The 15350-nt window shown below is 45.3% G+C and overlaps 3 protein-coding genes across 4 annotated transcripts in view; 1 reads left to right on the forward strand and 2 right to left on the reverse strand.

The window, feature by feature from the left end:
- Positions 1–714: 714 nt before the first annotated feature.
- On the reverse strand, positions 715–4999 carry LOC134009584 (GTPase IMAP family member 9-like). The gene is made up of 2 exons (XM_062449131.1): positions 4894–4999; positions 715–2340 (listed from the first exon to the last, which is right to left on the reverse strand). Exons 1-2 carry the CDS (start codon positions 4895–4897, stop codon positions 1046–1048), a joined length of 1299 nt encoding a protein of 432 aa, XP_062305115.1. The 5' UTR covers positions 4898–4999; the 3' UTR covers positions 715–1045.
- Positions 5000–5152: 153 nt separating this feature from the next.
- Positions 5153–11073, reverse strand: LOC134009599 (myeloid-associated differentiation marker homolog). Of its 2 annotated transcripts, none has more exons than XM_062449151.1 (2): positions 10941–11073; positions 5153–6994 (listed from the first exon to the last, which is right to left on the reverse strand). In XM_062449151.1, exon 2 carries the CDS (start codon positions 6745–6747, stop codon positions 5896–5898), a length of 852 nt encoding a protein of 283 aa, XP_062305135.1. In that variant the 5' UTR covers positions 6748–6994; positions 10941–11073; the 3' UTR covers positions 5153–5895. The 2 variants fall into 2 exon arrangements, with proteins under 2 accessions (XP_062305135.1, XP_062305134.1); XM_062449150.1 differs by lacking the exon at positions 10941–11073 and adding an exon at positions 8874–8992.
- Positions 11028–15350, forward strand: part of arhgef11 (Rho guanine nucleotide exchange factor (GEF) 11) — an 18733-nt gene continuing 14410 nt past the window's right edge. Inside the window, 15 exon segments of the mRNA XM_062449092.1 lie at positions 11028–11143; positions 11863–11877; positions 12421–12512; positions 12786–12890; positions 13004–13053; positions 13263–13320; positions 13487–13521; positions 13523–13609; positions 13611–13688; positions 13910–13981; positions 14167–14274; positions 14384–14432; positions 14557–14594; positions 14794–14889; positions 15271–15339. Coding sequence (XP_062305076.1) covers positions 11109–11143; positions 11863–11877; positions 12421–12512; positions 12786–12890; positions 13004–13053; positions 13263–13320; positions 13487–13521; positions 13523–13609; positions 13611–13688; positions 13910–13981; positions 14167–14274; positions 14384–14432; positions 14557–14594; positions 14794–14889; positions 15271–15339 — 987 coding nt within the window. The 5' untranslated portion in view covers positions 11028–11108.

The following is a 15350-nucleotide window of genomic DNA, read 5'->3' on the forward strand; positions in this document are numbered from 1 at the left end:
GACACAGAGGGTGTGAGAAAGATCTACTTCTTCAAGCTTATTGGTTTCCTTTACAGAGATGGTAACAATCATTCATAAATGGTGCCAAATGACAGAATCAAGCTAAAGGAGGAGAACTCTCACATTTCTTCTTGTCACGTCATGCTGTTTGTTGTACCATTCCGCCCTCTGTTGGACATATGCTGGTACACCAACATTCACCGGAATTACAGAACAATCAGAATCAGAACAATCAGGACAATTGTATGTGTCCATTTCCCAACACAAAGGAAGCAGTTTAGAGAGAGAGTTTGGGAAAGGAGAGAGAAGAGGACGAGAGTTTTTATTTATTTTTTCTTTGTAATAAGCAAGTGGATGTAGTTTAGAATCAGAGAGAAACAGACAGAGAACTGAACAGAGACTGTAGCAGGATCTGGTTTGGGCCAGTGACCATGAGACACAAACTGTTCTAACCCCCAAATAATGGCTGTCTATTAAATGAACAAGGGAAAATGGTGCAGGCTAAATACAACTAAAAGTGTTCTTCTTTTAGTCCTGAACCTCCAGTGAGTTGGTGATGCTGCCTGGTGATCGTTGATCTAACTGCTTCAGGGGACCTGAGTCCTCCAGACCTGGAGGTGTTTAGCAACACTCTCAGGTCAGCTAGTAAAGAAGCTAGTAAAGAAGGTAAATAAATAAACTGATGATAAAATGATTTTGGATCAATAGGCTTTTTTATTGCTTAACCAAAACAAAAGCATGAACATTTTTAATAATCAGTTAATGCATTGTATGATTTACAATTAGAAATAATTCAGTTTCAACTTGCAGATTTTATTCTGCACCTCTCTGTCACCATCCGTCTCTGGTCGAGGGAATTATGTTCAACTTTCTCTGATTTGTTCCTCACTATAGTATATATATATCAAAGATACACAAACAGTTTAGCAAAAATCTTAACGCAATTAAAGCAAATATATTGTAATCTCTAAATACAATTATGTTTCCTTCTTTATATTCCAGTCTAACCTATATTCTGTGAGACATTTTCAGAACAATGTTCTCATTAAGATTTCAGCTTAGAAGACTCCTGTACCAGATCATTCACTTTACCCCCAAACCATGGTTTGGGTAAAGAGAATGATCTGCACCGATCTGCAGCCATACCTTTGTTATAGACTGCTGTAGCTGCTGCTCCTGCTGCTGCTAATACCGTAAATTGTTCATCAACTGCATCAGCCCCAACTATCCCTCCTGCTATTCCTCCTAATAGTGCTCCTGCTCCTACTATAACTGCTGCCCCTATACCTAACCCTCCTGCTGCTACTGCTCCTCCTGCTGCTACTGCTCCTCCTGCTGCTCCTCCTGCTGCTCCTGCTGCTCCTCCTGCTGCTGCTGCTGCTCCTGCTGCTCCTGCAGCTACTGCTCCTGCTGCTGCTCCTGCTGCTGCTCCTCCTGCTGCTCCTGCAGCTACTGCTCCTGCTGCTGCTCCTCCTACTATGAAGGGTAGTGCTGCTCCAAGCAGAGCTCCCACCAAGAATCCTGTCGCTATGCCAGCCAATTTGACAAATAACTTACTTTGGACTCTTTCCTTAGCCTGTCTGTCAATCTCCTTATCAGACAGTTCACCACCTGACTTCTCTCTTATTGTATTTCCCTCTGCTTGTATGTCCTCCTGCACTTCCTGGAGCATCTTATTGGTGTAGCAGCCTCCTCCGTTCTGCTCCACCATCTGGTCGATGGTCTTCAGTAGCTCTGAAACATGGAACTTGTTTCTTCTTTTCTTGAACAACTGACCCTGGTTCCAGTGCTCATTGTCGATGACATGACAGCGACCTCCACACTTCTGCACCAGTCCATGCAGTTCTTTACTTTCTTCCACAAAATCTTTAATAGTTTTGCCTTTGAGTTGACAGCCATGAGTGAAAAGGACTGTGGCATATTTGAAAGCTTCATCTGAAAATGATTGTTGGATTTTTGTACAGATTTCTCTCTCATGAACAGTAAATCTCTCCAGTTTGAGCACAATTAGGAATGCATGAACACCTTCGGCACACTCTGTCATACAATTAATTATTTCAGGTTTCAGCTCATCCTTTTCAGAGATCCTGGTGTCAAAGAAACCTGGTGTGTCGATCAAAGTGACGTTTCTTCCCTCAATGATCTTGGCCACATGTTTACATTTTTCTGTTACGATATTAGGGGAACAGGATGTATCAAACACTTTCTCCTGACCAAATATGGTGTTTCCTGTGCTGCTCTTTCCAGCACCTGTTTTTCCCAACAGAACAATCCTCCTGTCTCTGGAACCTACAGTGGAACCCACAAGGGAGGGTTTTGTATTTTTTGAGCTGTTAGAACCTACAGGACAGGAACATATCATCATTAGCATTTTAGAATTCTATAGTGGAACATCCCAAGGTTTTAAAAAGTGAGGAAAGAGATTAATTTGATTATATGAACCATTTCAACAACCATATCTCACCAACATAGTCTGTACAATAAATCTTTTCAGTTTCTCAGAATTAACAAATCATTTGGGGGGATATATTTACATAATTGTTATTCATATCCACATTAGGGCACAGCTCACAAGCAAGTAACTATGCAGATAATGGGAGTATAGCCACCACCAGCTGGTCATTTTTTGTAACTACTTTAAGCACACTTACAGTCAGTTATATGCCATTGATCTTTCAAATTATTGAGAACATATTTTACTGCCCACAGTCTTCTGTCCCAGCGCAACTATGGTCTGTGATCGTGATGAAGCCTTGTCTGTATAACATATTTTGTGTTGACGTTGCTGTAAGGGAATTTTTATTAAAGGGGTCATAGAATGCAAAACCGAGTTTACCTTGTCATAGTTGAATAACGACAGTTCAGTGGGTAAAATGGACATACAGAGAACCTCAAGTCCCTATGACACCTCTTTCCTATGCAAATCTCACTATTTGAAACTGCCGCTGTAAAATGGTCACTAAAAAGCCACCGGTGGCTCCACCTTATTTGGATCTGGTCTGTACCTTTGCCACGCTCCAAAATGTACATACAGCAAATCAATTACTGTTATGTTGCTTACAATGCTAAAAACAAACCTAATACAAAGTTATGATACAGTGTAAGCTACAACACTGAAGTGCGAGTATTACACTAGTATTACAGCTAATTTATAGCAAATTATAAAGAACACTAGCTAATCAGAAGCCCCCTATGTCCCTTTATGGGATTATTGAGAACAGATTTTACTGTGGACATCCACCAAGAAAAATGAACATGGTAGTTTCACTTTTGGTAGTTAAGAAAGGACAACAAGCTGCATTTGTTTTTTGTTAATTTAGCCATAATGTAAAAAACGAGAAAACTAAATGGTTAAAAATGACTGTGTCAATTATACCGAAAAAACAAATGGTTAAAACGTACTGTAGCAGAGCCAACAGACAAACCACGTACCATCACACCTTTCCCCTACCCCCGACAAGGAGAAACTGGGTTTTCCCCCTTTGTCCTTATCTCCAGAGCAGGAGCTTCAAAGCTTCTGGCCCAGCATGGGGTCAGAAGGTAGACCAAAATGGCCTTACAGTATGGAGACAAAGGATTTTAAGGAAGAACTAACTTTTCTGGATTTACAAACATATTCTCAAGGACTACATGGCTCATGGACACTATTTCAATGACAGTAGTTGATGTGTTATAATGTATGCTTTCCCTTTAGTGCTGTGTTGATATAATTTGATGTTTTAATGTAACTCCCTTTCCTGTTATGATAAATCAGTCAATCTTGATATCAAAATGATTCTAATCTACAAACTAAACCATTTATTAATGTTGTATTGTTATATTTCGAAGTATAAGCAATACATGGACATTTGAAATAGCTGAACTCTGAAAAGTTATCAACCACTTCACACCCATACGTCAATCTCAGGATGGACGCCCAGGTGGGAGTAACTGACCAATCAAAGAGTTCACCTCCAAAAGGATACCCCCTTTCTCAAGGATTATAAAACCTTGACGCACAAGCAATCCGGGCTTTTTCGCAAGGATTCACCGGAAGTGTTCGCGACACATCTGACCTATCCTTCTCAATCAGCAACTCACTGGACCACTAGGAACTTGAACGAAAGATTCCTTTGCTCTAACCGTTTGACAACGACGAACGGAACCTTGACTCTTCTTCTTCAAACTGACAACAGTAACTGCGATATTGCTACATTTCTTACTTGTGAACATTGGCATATTGTGATTTAATTTGTTACGTTTGATTTTAGTTTGCAAATGATTTAACCTAACTTTCGTTAGGATTAGTTAACATACTCTCCCATTGTTCTCCAGAAGCCTATCTCTCTCTCTCTCTCTCCCTTCCCCCCTCCCCACGCGCTCTCAACCTACCATCTTGTACCAACCCTCATCATAGTTTAGGACCTACCGTATGCAGTTCAACTCAACTCACTTTCAACTAACCTATAACTTCTCTGGTATTTGTTCATTATAATTACATTTCCTTAAATAAATCATTGTTTATAATACTCGCGTTATCCCTCACGTTATCTGATCTGCTCTACTTTCATAGAATCCACTACTTAAGATTAGACTGATTATTACGAAGGCTATTATTCAATATTATTCAATAAGGTTTCCTCTGTCCCTTTAACAAATAAGAGGTGGTGCCCCCAAGAACTACATACTTTATTATAAATTAAGTATTGCTAATCTTAAACGAGCAAACCCCGCTACAGTACTTTGGTCAAATGTCGTATGCAAGTTAAGGTAATAGAGCAGTGCTTTATCCACTATTCCACCACCCAACTATATGGGTCCAACTACTTTAATGTCATACTTCTATTGAATAGCATATCATCACAATAATAGATCATTTAAGAAACTGACATGATTATGCAAGGTAATACTCACCCATTATACTCCTCTAAACGAACGATTCGCTCTCTCACCAGTGGAGAGAGAAAGGTTATATGAAAACTGTTGAGGAAGGAAGAATGGACTTCCTTCTTACCGAACACTGTGTCAACTGTATAAATTATGACGATCACAAAGAGGAATACATGTATATACTATACACTTGCTGTTCAACTGAAGTAAATTAAATAATAATTTAAAAAAACGTTTAAGCTTAATAATGTTGAGTTAAGCATGTGTCTGTGGAAACCTCTTTCAAAAACCAAATACTATTCACATGTTGCTGGCCTAGTGTCCTCCTAAAGTACTGCACATGGTGAGACAAATACTTATATCAATATGAATGTCTGTCTATATATAAATGAAAGACATTGAGAGAAACATGCACTATTTAATACAAAGGACAGAAAAACAGTTTAATGCACTCAAACACACACAGCCTATCCGAAGGTAAACTTAATACATTCCTTAAGATTTTTCAAAAGATGACTAAAACATAATGTTCAAGATTTATGTAACATGATTGAAAGGTTCAACTTTGGTCTTGCTGACCTTCAGTCAGTAGCTGTCTTTGACCTCCCATCCCCCTCCAGGTCATCCTGAGATGTCAAAACTTAGAAGTAATAACACTGTTCTATTCCTTCCTCATGCTCGATCATAGTACATCATACACCCGTCCTCTCTTAACCCTTGTGTTATCTTCGGGTCATTCTGACCCATCAGTCATTGTGACCCACCGTCGTATTGCGACAAATTTACCTCATACAAAAACAAAGTGAAGCATTTTCTTTTAACTGTCGGGCTGTCTCAGACCCCCCACATTGCGATGGTTAAAAGAAAATTATTTTTATTTGTTTTTGTATTGGGTAAAATTGGGTAAACACAACAATGGTTTGTTATGAACCTTTGGGTCATGTGACCCGAAGGCAGCACGAGGGTTAAATGTTTACCTACCCCAACCGCCCTCCCCATCATCATCCCTTGTTCTTCCTCCCTCCATCACACACTGACAAACACCAGCCTAGCAGAGTAGGCCAGGTCCGCCAGGTACAGCAGGAAGTTGAGGGCGGTGAGCACCGCCACGGCAACCAGCCGAGGCTGCTGGCGGCCGCCGCCACGGTAACGCTTGTCGAACTGAAAGACGGGCCAGATGATGGTGGCCGTCAGGTACATGACCACCGCCAGCAGGCCGTAGGCGGACAGGAATTTGGCGAAGGGGAACGGGAGGCAGCCGGTGCACTCGCCGACGCAGAGCACCACCACGGCGGCGGACAGGATGAAGCAGATGCAGTAGACCGCCATGCACCACTTGAGGGCGGCGTGGCCGTCGTAAGCCACGGGCTCGCTGACCAGGATGAAGATCAGGCACGCCACGGACGTCTGGCACACCTTGAGGAGGCCCGGGGCCGTGGCCATGTAGGCCGCCACCTCGCCGGGCCGCGCCCGCGCCAGGCTCACCTCGCCCAGGTAGGCCACGGTCGCCAGGCAGGAGAAGACGGTGGCGGCGATGCGGCAGTCGCGCGGCTCCCCGCGCCAGCTCCCGTCCTGGAGGAAGTAGAGGGGGTAGATGACGGAGGCGGAGAGGCAGAGCAAGGCCGCGTAGCAGGCTAGGGTGATGGGGAAGTTGGTCCAGGAGACTGGGGCGCGAGCCTGGAGGCCAAACTGCTCCACCAGGAGAACCAGCAGGGTGCCGGCGAAGCTAAAGGCCCAGCAGAAGATGCACCAGTCGGCCATGCCGCCGTGGGGGAGCATGGCTCCGTGGGCAGAGACACTGAAGGACACGCAGGAGAAGACCAGGGCGGCCACGCGGACCAGCAGCAGCTGGGAGGAGGGCAGCAGCACCAGCGGCATGATGGGAGAGCTCTATTCACAGTCAAGGGCTAGGAGTGTGGGATTTGTAGTCTCTGGGACTTGTAGTCCCAACAGAGTTCAATGGCGCAGGTGACTTGGTGAGAGGGGTGTCTAGGGTTGATGGTTGACCACAGTCAAGGGCTAGGAGTTTTGGGATTTGTATTCTCTGGGACTTGTAGTCCCAACAGAGTTCAATGGCGCAGGTGCGGAGTGTGTCTAGGGTTGTGCTGTCCTAGACGCTGTAACTCTGTTGAAGGAAAGGGAAGTAGGTTACAAGAAATCACTAGTGACTCAAAACAAAACTGAAACGAAGACCGGTGGCCGTACTTTCACATACATCCTTTCCCACAGCTACATCCGTCGACGCAGCTTGAGAATTAAAAGAGATTTTATATTTCGCTTTATTGTAGGCTTATATGCACTTGCAGTTACTCATATTGAAGATTATAATATACAATTTGTTCATGCCAGCAAATATTGATATGAGGCCATTTTGCCCTTCATAATTACCATCAAATTTACATTTTATTCACCACCTATGAATAAGATTTTAATATCAGACTCCATTAAGTGTAGGTCTGTTCAGACTACACTAATTAACCCAGAGTGCTTAGTAGAAGAACTTCATATAGTATTCTGACAGTACAGTAAGTTACAGTCGAATGTGCGTTTACGACAGAGACAGATCTCTAATGATGTGAAAGCTGCTTTAGCTCTTGTGGCTTCGACCCGTGAGAGGCCTGGGAACGTTGACAGAAAGACGGAAAGTCCCTCAAACAACCCAACCACCAGGGAGAAATACTTTAATTGTTGACTCTTGCGCCCTCTGGTGTTGTCACGCTTGACTGGGTCTACTTTCTCTTCGAAAAACGTTTTTTCGGCAAGTTAGATTCAAAGGCGTGGGTTTAGGGGCGTACGGTGCGTCCCTAACGATGTCAAGAGGTTATTGAAATCCGAAATTCTATTGGTGTGGTACTGCACTGTGTAAACTAAATAAGTCTGCCGACTTGTTTTTGATATTAGAGATTATTTCCGATATATGTTTTTTCACTCGTCTCTACTGTTATGCATGTTAGGTCAGTTTCCTCCATTTTTGGACGAGACTTAAAGCACTAAGGAATGTCTGTGACTCGCATTCCTATCACATTAAACCTTGAATTAACTGGCCACATGAGTTTACAATAACAAGCCACGGATGTAGCCAAGTATTTGTTATCTTGATTTTTTGTTTGCATATAAAAATGTATGACCTTCTGTTCTTCATGAACATCAACTCGGTTCTCTTCCATTATCTCAGAGCATTAGGCTATATTACAGTAAGTTAGAGGGGGGAATTAGTCAGAGCTCAGAGCCATTTCCTCTGGGGTGTGAGAGCATAACCCAGGTTTGACAGGAAGTTGCATTAACGCAGGAAGCCGTTCAAGCCCAAACACAGGTTCCATTGCAAGAAAATACATGTAGAGTATCTCGCAATTTCACATCGTAAATGCTCAACATGCACATCAAAACTACATGTAATCACCATCATGAATCGCCATTTTCATCAATCCCTGAATCCATGAAGTCTTAGTAGTACATCTTCTATGGTGATGTTTATTTGTGTGAGCACTGGGCAAAGACGCATGCAATGGTTTATTAGTTGACAGGTCTTTGTACTTTGATGCTGGTAGGAGCTCAAAAGAGCGAGATGAAACCAAGGGCAGCGGAAACCGAGTCGGTTAAAGGGTTGGAAGGATGTGGTTTCACCCTTGTGCAGAATATGGGGTGTGGTATACCCTACTTTATGGTTATGGTTTGATATGACGAACATTCTAGTTGACCACGAAACTTTTTTCACAAGAACCAGACTTGATGAAAACACTGCTAGATGGTACAAGAAAAGAAATAGGCCTACAATATGTAAAATGTCAGTAGGATAAAATAAAATAAACTCGTAAGAAAAGCATAATAACGGATAGCGCCACTACCCCGAGCTCTAAACTCTTGACATCCAAACTATTCAACACCTGAAACTGCTACATTCTGAGCCTACTTTCTAAATACAGCCTAACAAGAGGAAGATAGAAGAACACTATGTGTAATCTACGGAACATGGTTCGCAAGGGAAGAAGATATTTTCCTCTTACCTATATTCTACTCTCATTATTTTGACTTCTCCTCCGCAATCTTTTCGACAGTGCGTTTTTAAGAACACTGCTCGCGGCAACTTTCATCATCTATGCTTGAAATATTCTCACATCCCCACGCCCGGTGTTGACCAAATTTGGATATAACTGTTGAATCCTTTTTCTCCCACACAGGTCGTCATGGTCGTCACGCCCCCTTGCATTTACAGTAGGTATTTTAAACGAATAGTTCAGTCCTTGGGATGACTCAGGATGTTTAATCAACTATGTGTGCACTGTTTATGATTAACAGCTTTGCCAAACATTTAAAAATGTTGTATTAAATCAATTTGACAACATTTCATCCTTACATAATGATACTTCCCCATCATAATAGAATGGTTTATGAAAACTGACCTGTTTTAAAGAGATGCGGAATCATCTGCAGTGCGGTAAAATAACCAGCTGAGGGCACCACAGTTCCTTCACGCTCTCACTAGGTCATTCCCAGTGTTTTGTATGACAACAGTGAGGAGCTAGCCAGCAAAATCCGACCAGCTGGATAGCAACACAATTTTAGTGATATATTCGCTGTTGCTGGAATATGGGGCGATGCTATTGCTACCTCGGATCCAAACAAAGTATTTGGGTGACTCGGGACGGTGGAATCTAACCGTATGGAATGCACTCGTGTAATCATTTGAAGTGAATTGTTTGCACAGGACTGGTGCAGAAGAGGCGTCGCTTGTACCTTGCTAGCTATAACGCTAGCCACGCAGAATTTGACTAAAAGCTGCTCGCTAGGTAACAATCGATGTGGGATATGGTATTGTATGATGCACTGTAGCGACACTGGACTTCTTGTCAATTCCAGAGGATACATTGGAAGCAAACCAATGTGATCAAATTTTGTTTTGCTCGGCTGCTACGGCTAACCAATTGGTCACCGTCTTGGATGTCACAGCCCACGAGACAACGTTTGTGGCGACTCGCAATAGTCACGCGATGCCGAGGATCGCCTTTGGCCTCTGTTGGAATTACATGGTTATAGCCGCATTCACTTTTTGATGCAAATCACAGAAATGTGAGTTTATCTGGACAAGCAAGTTCAAATGTAATATATATTGGAAGCAGCACTGCTTGCAATCGCTAGACATTTGTTAGCTTGAACTATGCCCACTAAGACCAGGCAGCATCGCCTAGCCACAAATGCTAAACCGCATACTTGAACGCGAAGGACAAGTTCTTGCGGAAAGCACTGTACACGGCTAGCGAAATGTTGAACATATCAAACTCCAACTAACGTCAACCCGTTTGTCGGCCAATCAGTTAACCTGGCATCCTACTCGTTTTACTACTGTAGAGTGCATGGTTGTAGTGTGAGACCGTTGAGAGTAGGACCACAGGACGTCGATAGCTGTGTGCCTGACAAAGGGAACCCAGATCGGGATATAAGGGATTCATGATCATGCATTAGCTACTGTTGTTGATCCAACACTACTGAACTTGCCCTGTCAAGGAACCTGCTGTGTCTAAAATTAGGTCCCAGCGGAAGAAAACCAATTTACAGGGGATAAAGCCGGACAGTGGAGTGGTTGGTTAGTCTAGCTTGCTTACTGGTGTGCACTGTTAAATAAGCTGAAGGTTTCTCGGTACAGGCTGGCTAAACACTACTGATTTAAGTTGGCTTGGGTACAGAAAATCAGTGTTATCTGCATGAAGTAAGTCTACATGCATTCGTTATGCTATATCAGTGCACTTTAAGGCGTTTAAACGAATAATACAAAGCTTGTTGACATCAAGTCCCAGTAACTCGGCCTCAATACATTATTGATGACAGCTTGGCTACTCTCCTTCCTCCCATTTTTATCGAACCCGAGACACTATATCAAGCCTCAATTCGTAAATATCAAACACTGGTCTTAAACTTTGTGCAAGCACCCGAGTAAGGACAGACTGTCCTTGGGATACCACGCACTTAGTTTACCTTTCGCGCGTGCGAACAGATGCGGTAGGCTACTACCGCACACAGACACGAAGAAGAAACTATTCGAATGGGAAAATGAGGATGGTTTCTACAGATCTTACCGGACACAATAACCTCCCCAAAAGCTGACGCTCTGGTCAGACGTTTGGGCGCTGTGGAGAACTGGCATCGAAACTTGAAGAACAAGAGGATAAGACATGGTGGCTTTGTGACGGATAGATAGTCCTACTTCACGAGATCGACTCCCAGGACTGTCTCGAGCAGCGACCATGAGTCTCCGCCAACCGACCTCGACACTGGACAGGTAGGCACTGGAGATGCAGCTGATGTTAACTACGATTTTAGAGCACAGAGGGGTTTGAACAAAAGCCTTAGAAAGATACCGATTTGGCTACTACGGAGCAGGGAAACAGAAAAGGACAAAGATAACTGACTGATATGGAGAGGAAAACGAAGGGAGGGCAATTGTCAAGTGGAGACAGGTGTGTAAGACTCGGAGTTGAAGGGACAGTCAGGAAGCGACAGAGGAAATCCTCTTTGTATCCCGACACTTCATCTTTAAAGTGCATGCTTGATTTGTGTACCTAACACCCCCCAGCGCTTGCCATGTGACAGCAAGGCAGACATTAGGCAACATTACAACGTGCCAATGTACAATGACCATACAATTAATTGACCTTTCAAACGGGTACTTGCATGCTTGAGCTTGTATACTCCATTCCCCTCAGCACACAACTATCTACTTAGTGCTCTCAAACTATGGTGGTCAGTTACAGAATAACAAATATCCAGGAAAACAGTACTCGGTAGAAAAGAAGCTTATTTGGTGGGAAAAGTACAGACAGTACCAACAATAAAGTCATATTTGAACAGTACTGCGTATTTCCCTATGCTAACCACAAGTATGCTCTCCTTAAGGCGCAGTCATATTTATATTCTTAACTTCTCTCTTTCTGCCTTGGCCTTTCCCACCCTCTGTATTCATGTTGTTCTTCTCTTTTCTCTGGCACGCTTCCCTATCAGCCCTTTCGCTGCTTGGTGAGTGTTCTGACTGTGCCCGTCCTGAGAACTGAAAGCCACACAAACGACGACATGAGCCTGTGCTGCCAGTGTACTTCATGTGCTCTAGCCCCCTCTCTCTCTCTCTCTCTCTCTCTCTCTCTCTCTCTCTCTCTCTCTCTCTCTCTCTCTCTCTCTCTCTCTCTCTCTCTCTCCTTTTCTCTCTCCTTCTCTCTCCCTCTCTCTCTCTCCCTATCTCTCTCTGCCTGTTTCCTATGTATGTCGTTCCTCCTCTCCTGCCTCCTGCAGTCTCTGTAACTCTGCATGTGTCTTGTGCATATCTAGTCTCTCTCTCTTTCCTACGTCCTCCTCTCTGCAGTCTCTCTACCTCTCTCTCATCCCTCTCTCCCCTCTGTGGCCCCACAGTTCTGTGTCTCCTCTCCCCTTCTCCCCCATCGCCTGGTCTTCACACCTCCTCCTTTCATCCCTGCTTCCTTTCCCGGGTCATCCGTCTCACCCTTCTCCTTAACTTTTTTAATTCATTTCTTAATTTTCTCCACCCCCCCACCCCCCCCCCCCCAGGCTGAGCAGCCTGACGATAGGAGACTCAGAGCGCAAGACCTCTGCTGGCCAGCAGAGGGAGCCGGCTGTAGAGGTTCCCACTGAGAGCTCAGGTAGGTGGCCGCTTAACGCTGGGATCAGTGGGGTTTAATGTTTACTGACGCCAGCTTACCTTCATGGTTTCTCTCTCTCTCTTCCCATCTCACTCACTCTCTCTCTCTCATCCCATCTCACTCTCTCTTCCCATCTCTCTCTCTCTCTTCCCATCTCACTCACTCACTCACTCTCTCTCTCTCATCCCATCTCACTCTCTCTCTCTTCCCATCTCTCTCTCTCTCTCTTCCCATCTCTCTCTCTATCTATCTATCTCTCTCTCTCCCCCCCAGGTCCAGGGCTGGTTCAGAGATGCGTGGTCGTTCAGAAGGACCAGCTGGGCTTCGGCTTCACGGTGTGTGGTGAGAGGATCAAGCTGGTCCAGAACGTCCGACCAGGTCAGGATACACACACACACACATACACACGTACACAAACAGAGCACGCACACAGAGCACACAGAGCACACACACAACACTCATATCTTTGTTTGTGCTGTGGGTCCGTGCAGGTGGAGCAGCGGTCAAGGCTGGAGTCCAGGAGGGAGACAGAATCATCAAGGTTATTTAATAGTCTTCAGGAGGATGAAAATGAAAATTCAGCTCATTCCACTGTAGGACAGGCTGAATGACTGTTATCACTATAACTAATGTCTCTCTGTCTCTCTCTCTCTCTGTCTCTTCCTATGTCTCTCTCTCTCTCTCTCCCTATGTCTCTCTCCCTATTTCTCTCTCTCTCCCTATGTCTCTCTTTCTCTCTCTCCCCCTCAGGTTAACGGCTCCCTGGTGTCCTCGATGTCACACCAGGAAGTAGTGAAGCTCATCAAGTGTAAGTAGGGCTCTCTTCCGAGTATTACAGTTACAGTGATGAGGATGATGAAGATCTGAGGTGCGCTGAAGGAGTGAAGTGATCCCTTGGGCCAAATATTAGAGCAAAGTATTTGCAGAAAACGACATGAAATGAAAAGTTCTTCCTTTCCGTCCTCCATCTCCAGCTGGAACGTACGTTGCCCTCACCCTCCAAGGCCCGCCCCCCTTCGGCCGCTGCCCTGCCCCTGGAGCCCCTCCCCAGCGACCTCCTGCCCAACCAGAGGACGTCTCTGGGGGGCGAGGCCCCGCCCCCCGCCGCCCCCGCCCCTGCCCCCCGGTCTGACCAGCACCCCCTCCCAGAGGATCACCGGTCCTAAACCCCTCCAGGTCAGGACCTTCCCATTCACACACGTGGCTTCGTGTCGGACGGGTTCCAGCACACTCGAATTACTGAACGCTCTCTCTCTCTCTCTCTCTCTCTCTCTCTCTCTCTCTCTCTCTCTCTCTCTCTCTCTCTCTCTCTCTCTCTCTCTCTCTCTCTCTCTCTCTCTTCCCATCTCACTCTCTCTCTCTCTCTCTCTCTCTTCCCATCTCTCTCTCTCTCTCAGGACCCTGAAGTGCAGAAACACGCCACTCAGATCCTCAGGAACATGCTGCAGCAGGGAGAGGCTGAGCTGCAGGTACACACACACACTCTCACACACACACACACTCTCACACACACACACACGCTCTCTTTCACACACACACTCTCACACACACAGAACAGATGGGTCTCTTCTATGATCTACATATGCGAGTCAGCTTGACCCATCGCCAGAAAACCAGCACCCGCTGACATTCCCACTCTGACCAATCCCCTTAGGACCTGATGGAGGAGCTGTCACGGAACCCCTCCCCCTCGCTGGAGGAGCGAATCGAAAGTGCCAAGAGGCGGGCCCAGCAGGTCCGCGTCAAGATCCAGCAAGACCTGGTGAGGTGTCCCGTTTCCATGCTGACGGACTTCGTCCTTGTTGTGTAGTGTGCCTTAACGCACGGTCACATGGTGCAGTGTGTCTGACTTACATCCTCTCTCTCTCCAGGACGGGACGAGATCGGAAGCTGTGACCAACTACTTGATAGCAGGCGAAGGTTTGTGTCAGATATATAAGATGTCCTGTCTCTGGTCTGTCTTAGTGCGGATCTGGATCTGTGTGTCAGTGGTCTTTGGTTGTGTTGCAGAAATGTCTAAAACAGATTGTTGTTGTCTTGGCAGGTCGGTTGTCGGTGGACTCAAGTGAAGGAGACTTTGAGGTGAGAGGGGCCGTTCCTTAAGACAGTGTGTGTGTGTGTGTGTGTGTGTGTATTTGAGAGATCCAGAGGGGATCTGGGCATGGCTAAAGTGGACACATTTGAAAAAGCGAGTGTGTGTGTGTGCGAACGTGTGTGCGTGTACGTGTGTGTATCTCCTTTTCAACCCATCCCTCACCCCCCCACCCCCCTCCTCCCCCAGGCATATGAGAGCCCCCACTCCTCCCCCTCCTCCTCCTCCTTCAGGACCCCCTTACACAGGAGACAGGCCTCAGACACACACATGCTCTCTGACTCGGTGAGACACACACACACACACACACACTCTTGACACTCTTTCTCAGACACATATACACACACTCTGGCACTTTCTTTCTCACACACATACACACACACTTGACACTCTCTCTCACACACACACACTCTGACACTCACACACACACACACACACTCTGATACTCGTTCTCACACACATACACACACACTTGACTCTCTCTCACAAACACATACATACACACACACACACACACTCATGCTAACACTCACTCACTCTGGCATACACTCACACACACACACACACACACACACAGACATCCCGATACATCCAAACCCACTCACTAACATTCTTGCTGTTCTGGTCTGTGTGTGTGTGTGTGTGTGTGCTGGCTTGTTTGTGAAGGGAGGGAAGGCCCAGATCATTGGGCCGGAGGAGGAGGAGGAAGAGGAGGACAGCTACACCATCAACGAGGTGAGACACAC

Source organism: Osmerus eperlanus, chromosome 23, assembly GCF_963692335.1.
Source record: "Osmerus eperlanus chromosome 23, fOsmEpe2.1, whole genome shotgun sequence".
Classification (NCBI taxonomy): Eukaryota; Metazoa; Chordata; class Actinopteri; order Osmeriformes; family Osmeridae; genus Osmerus; species Osmerus eperlanus.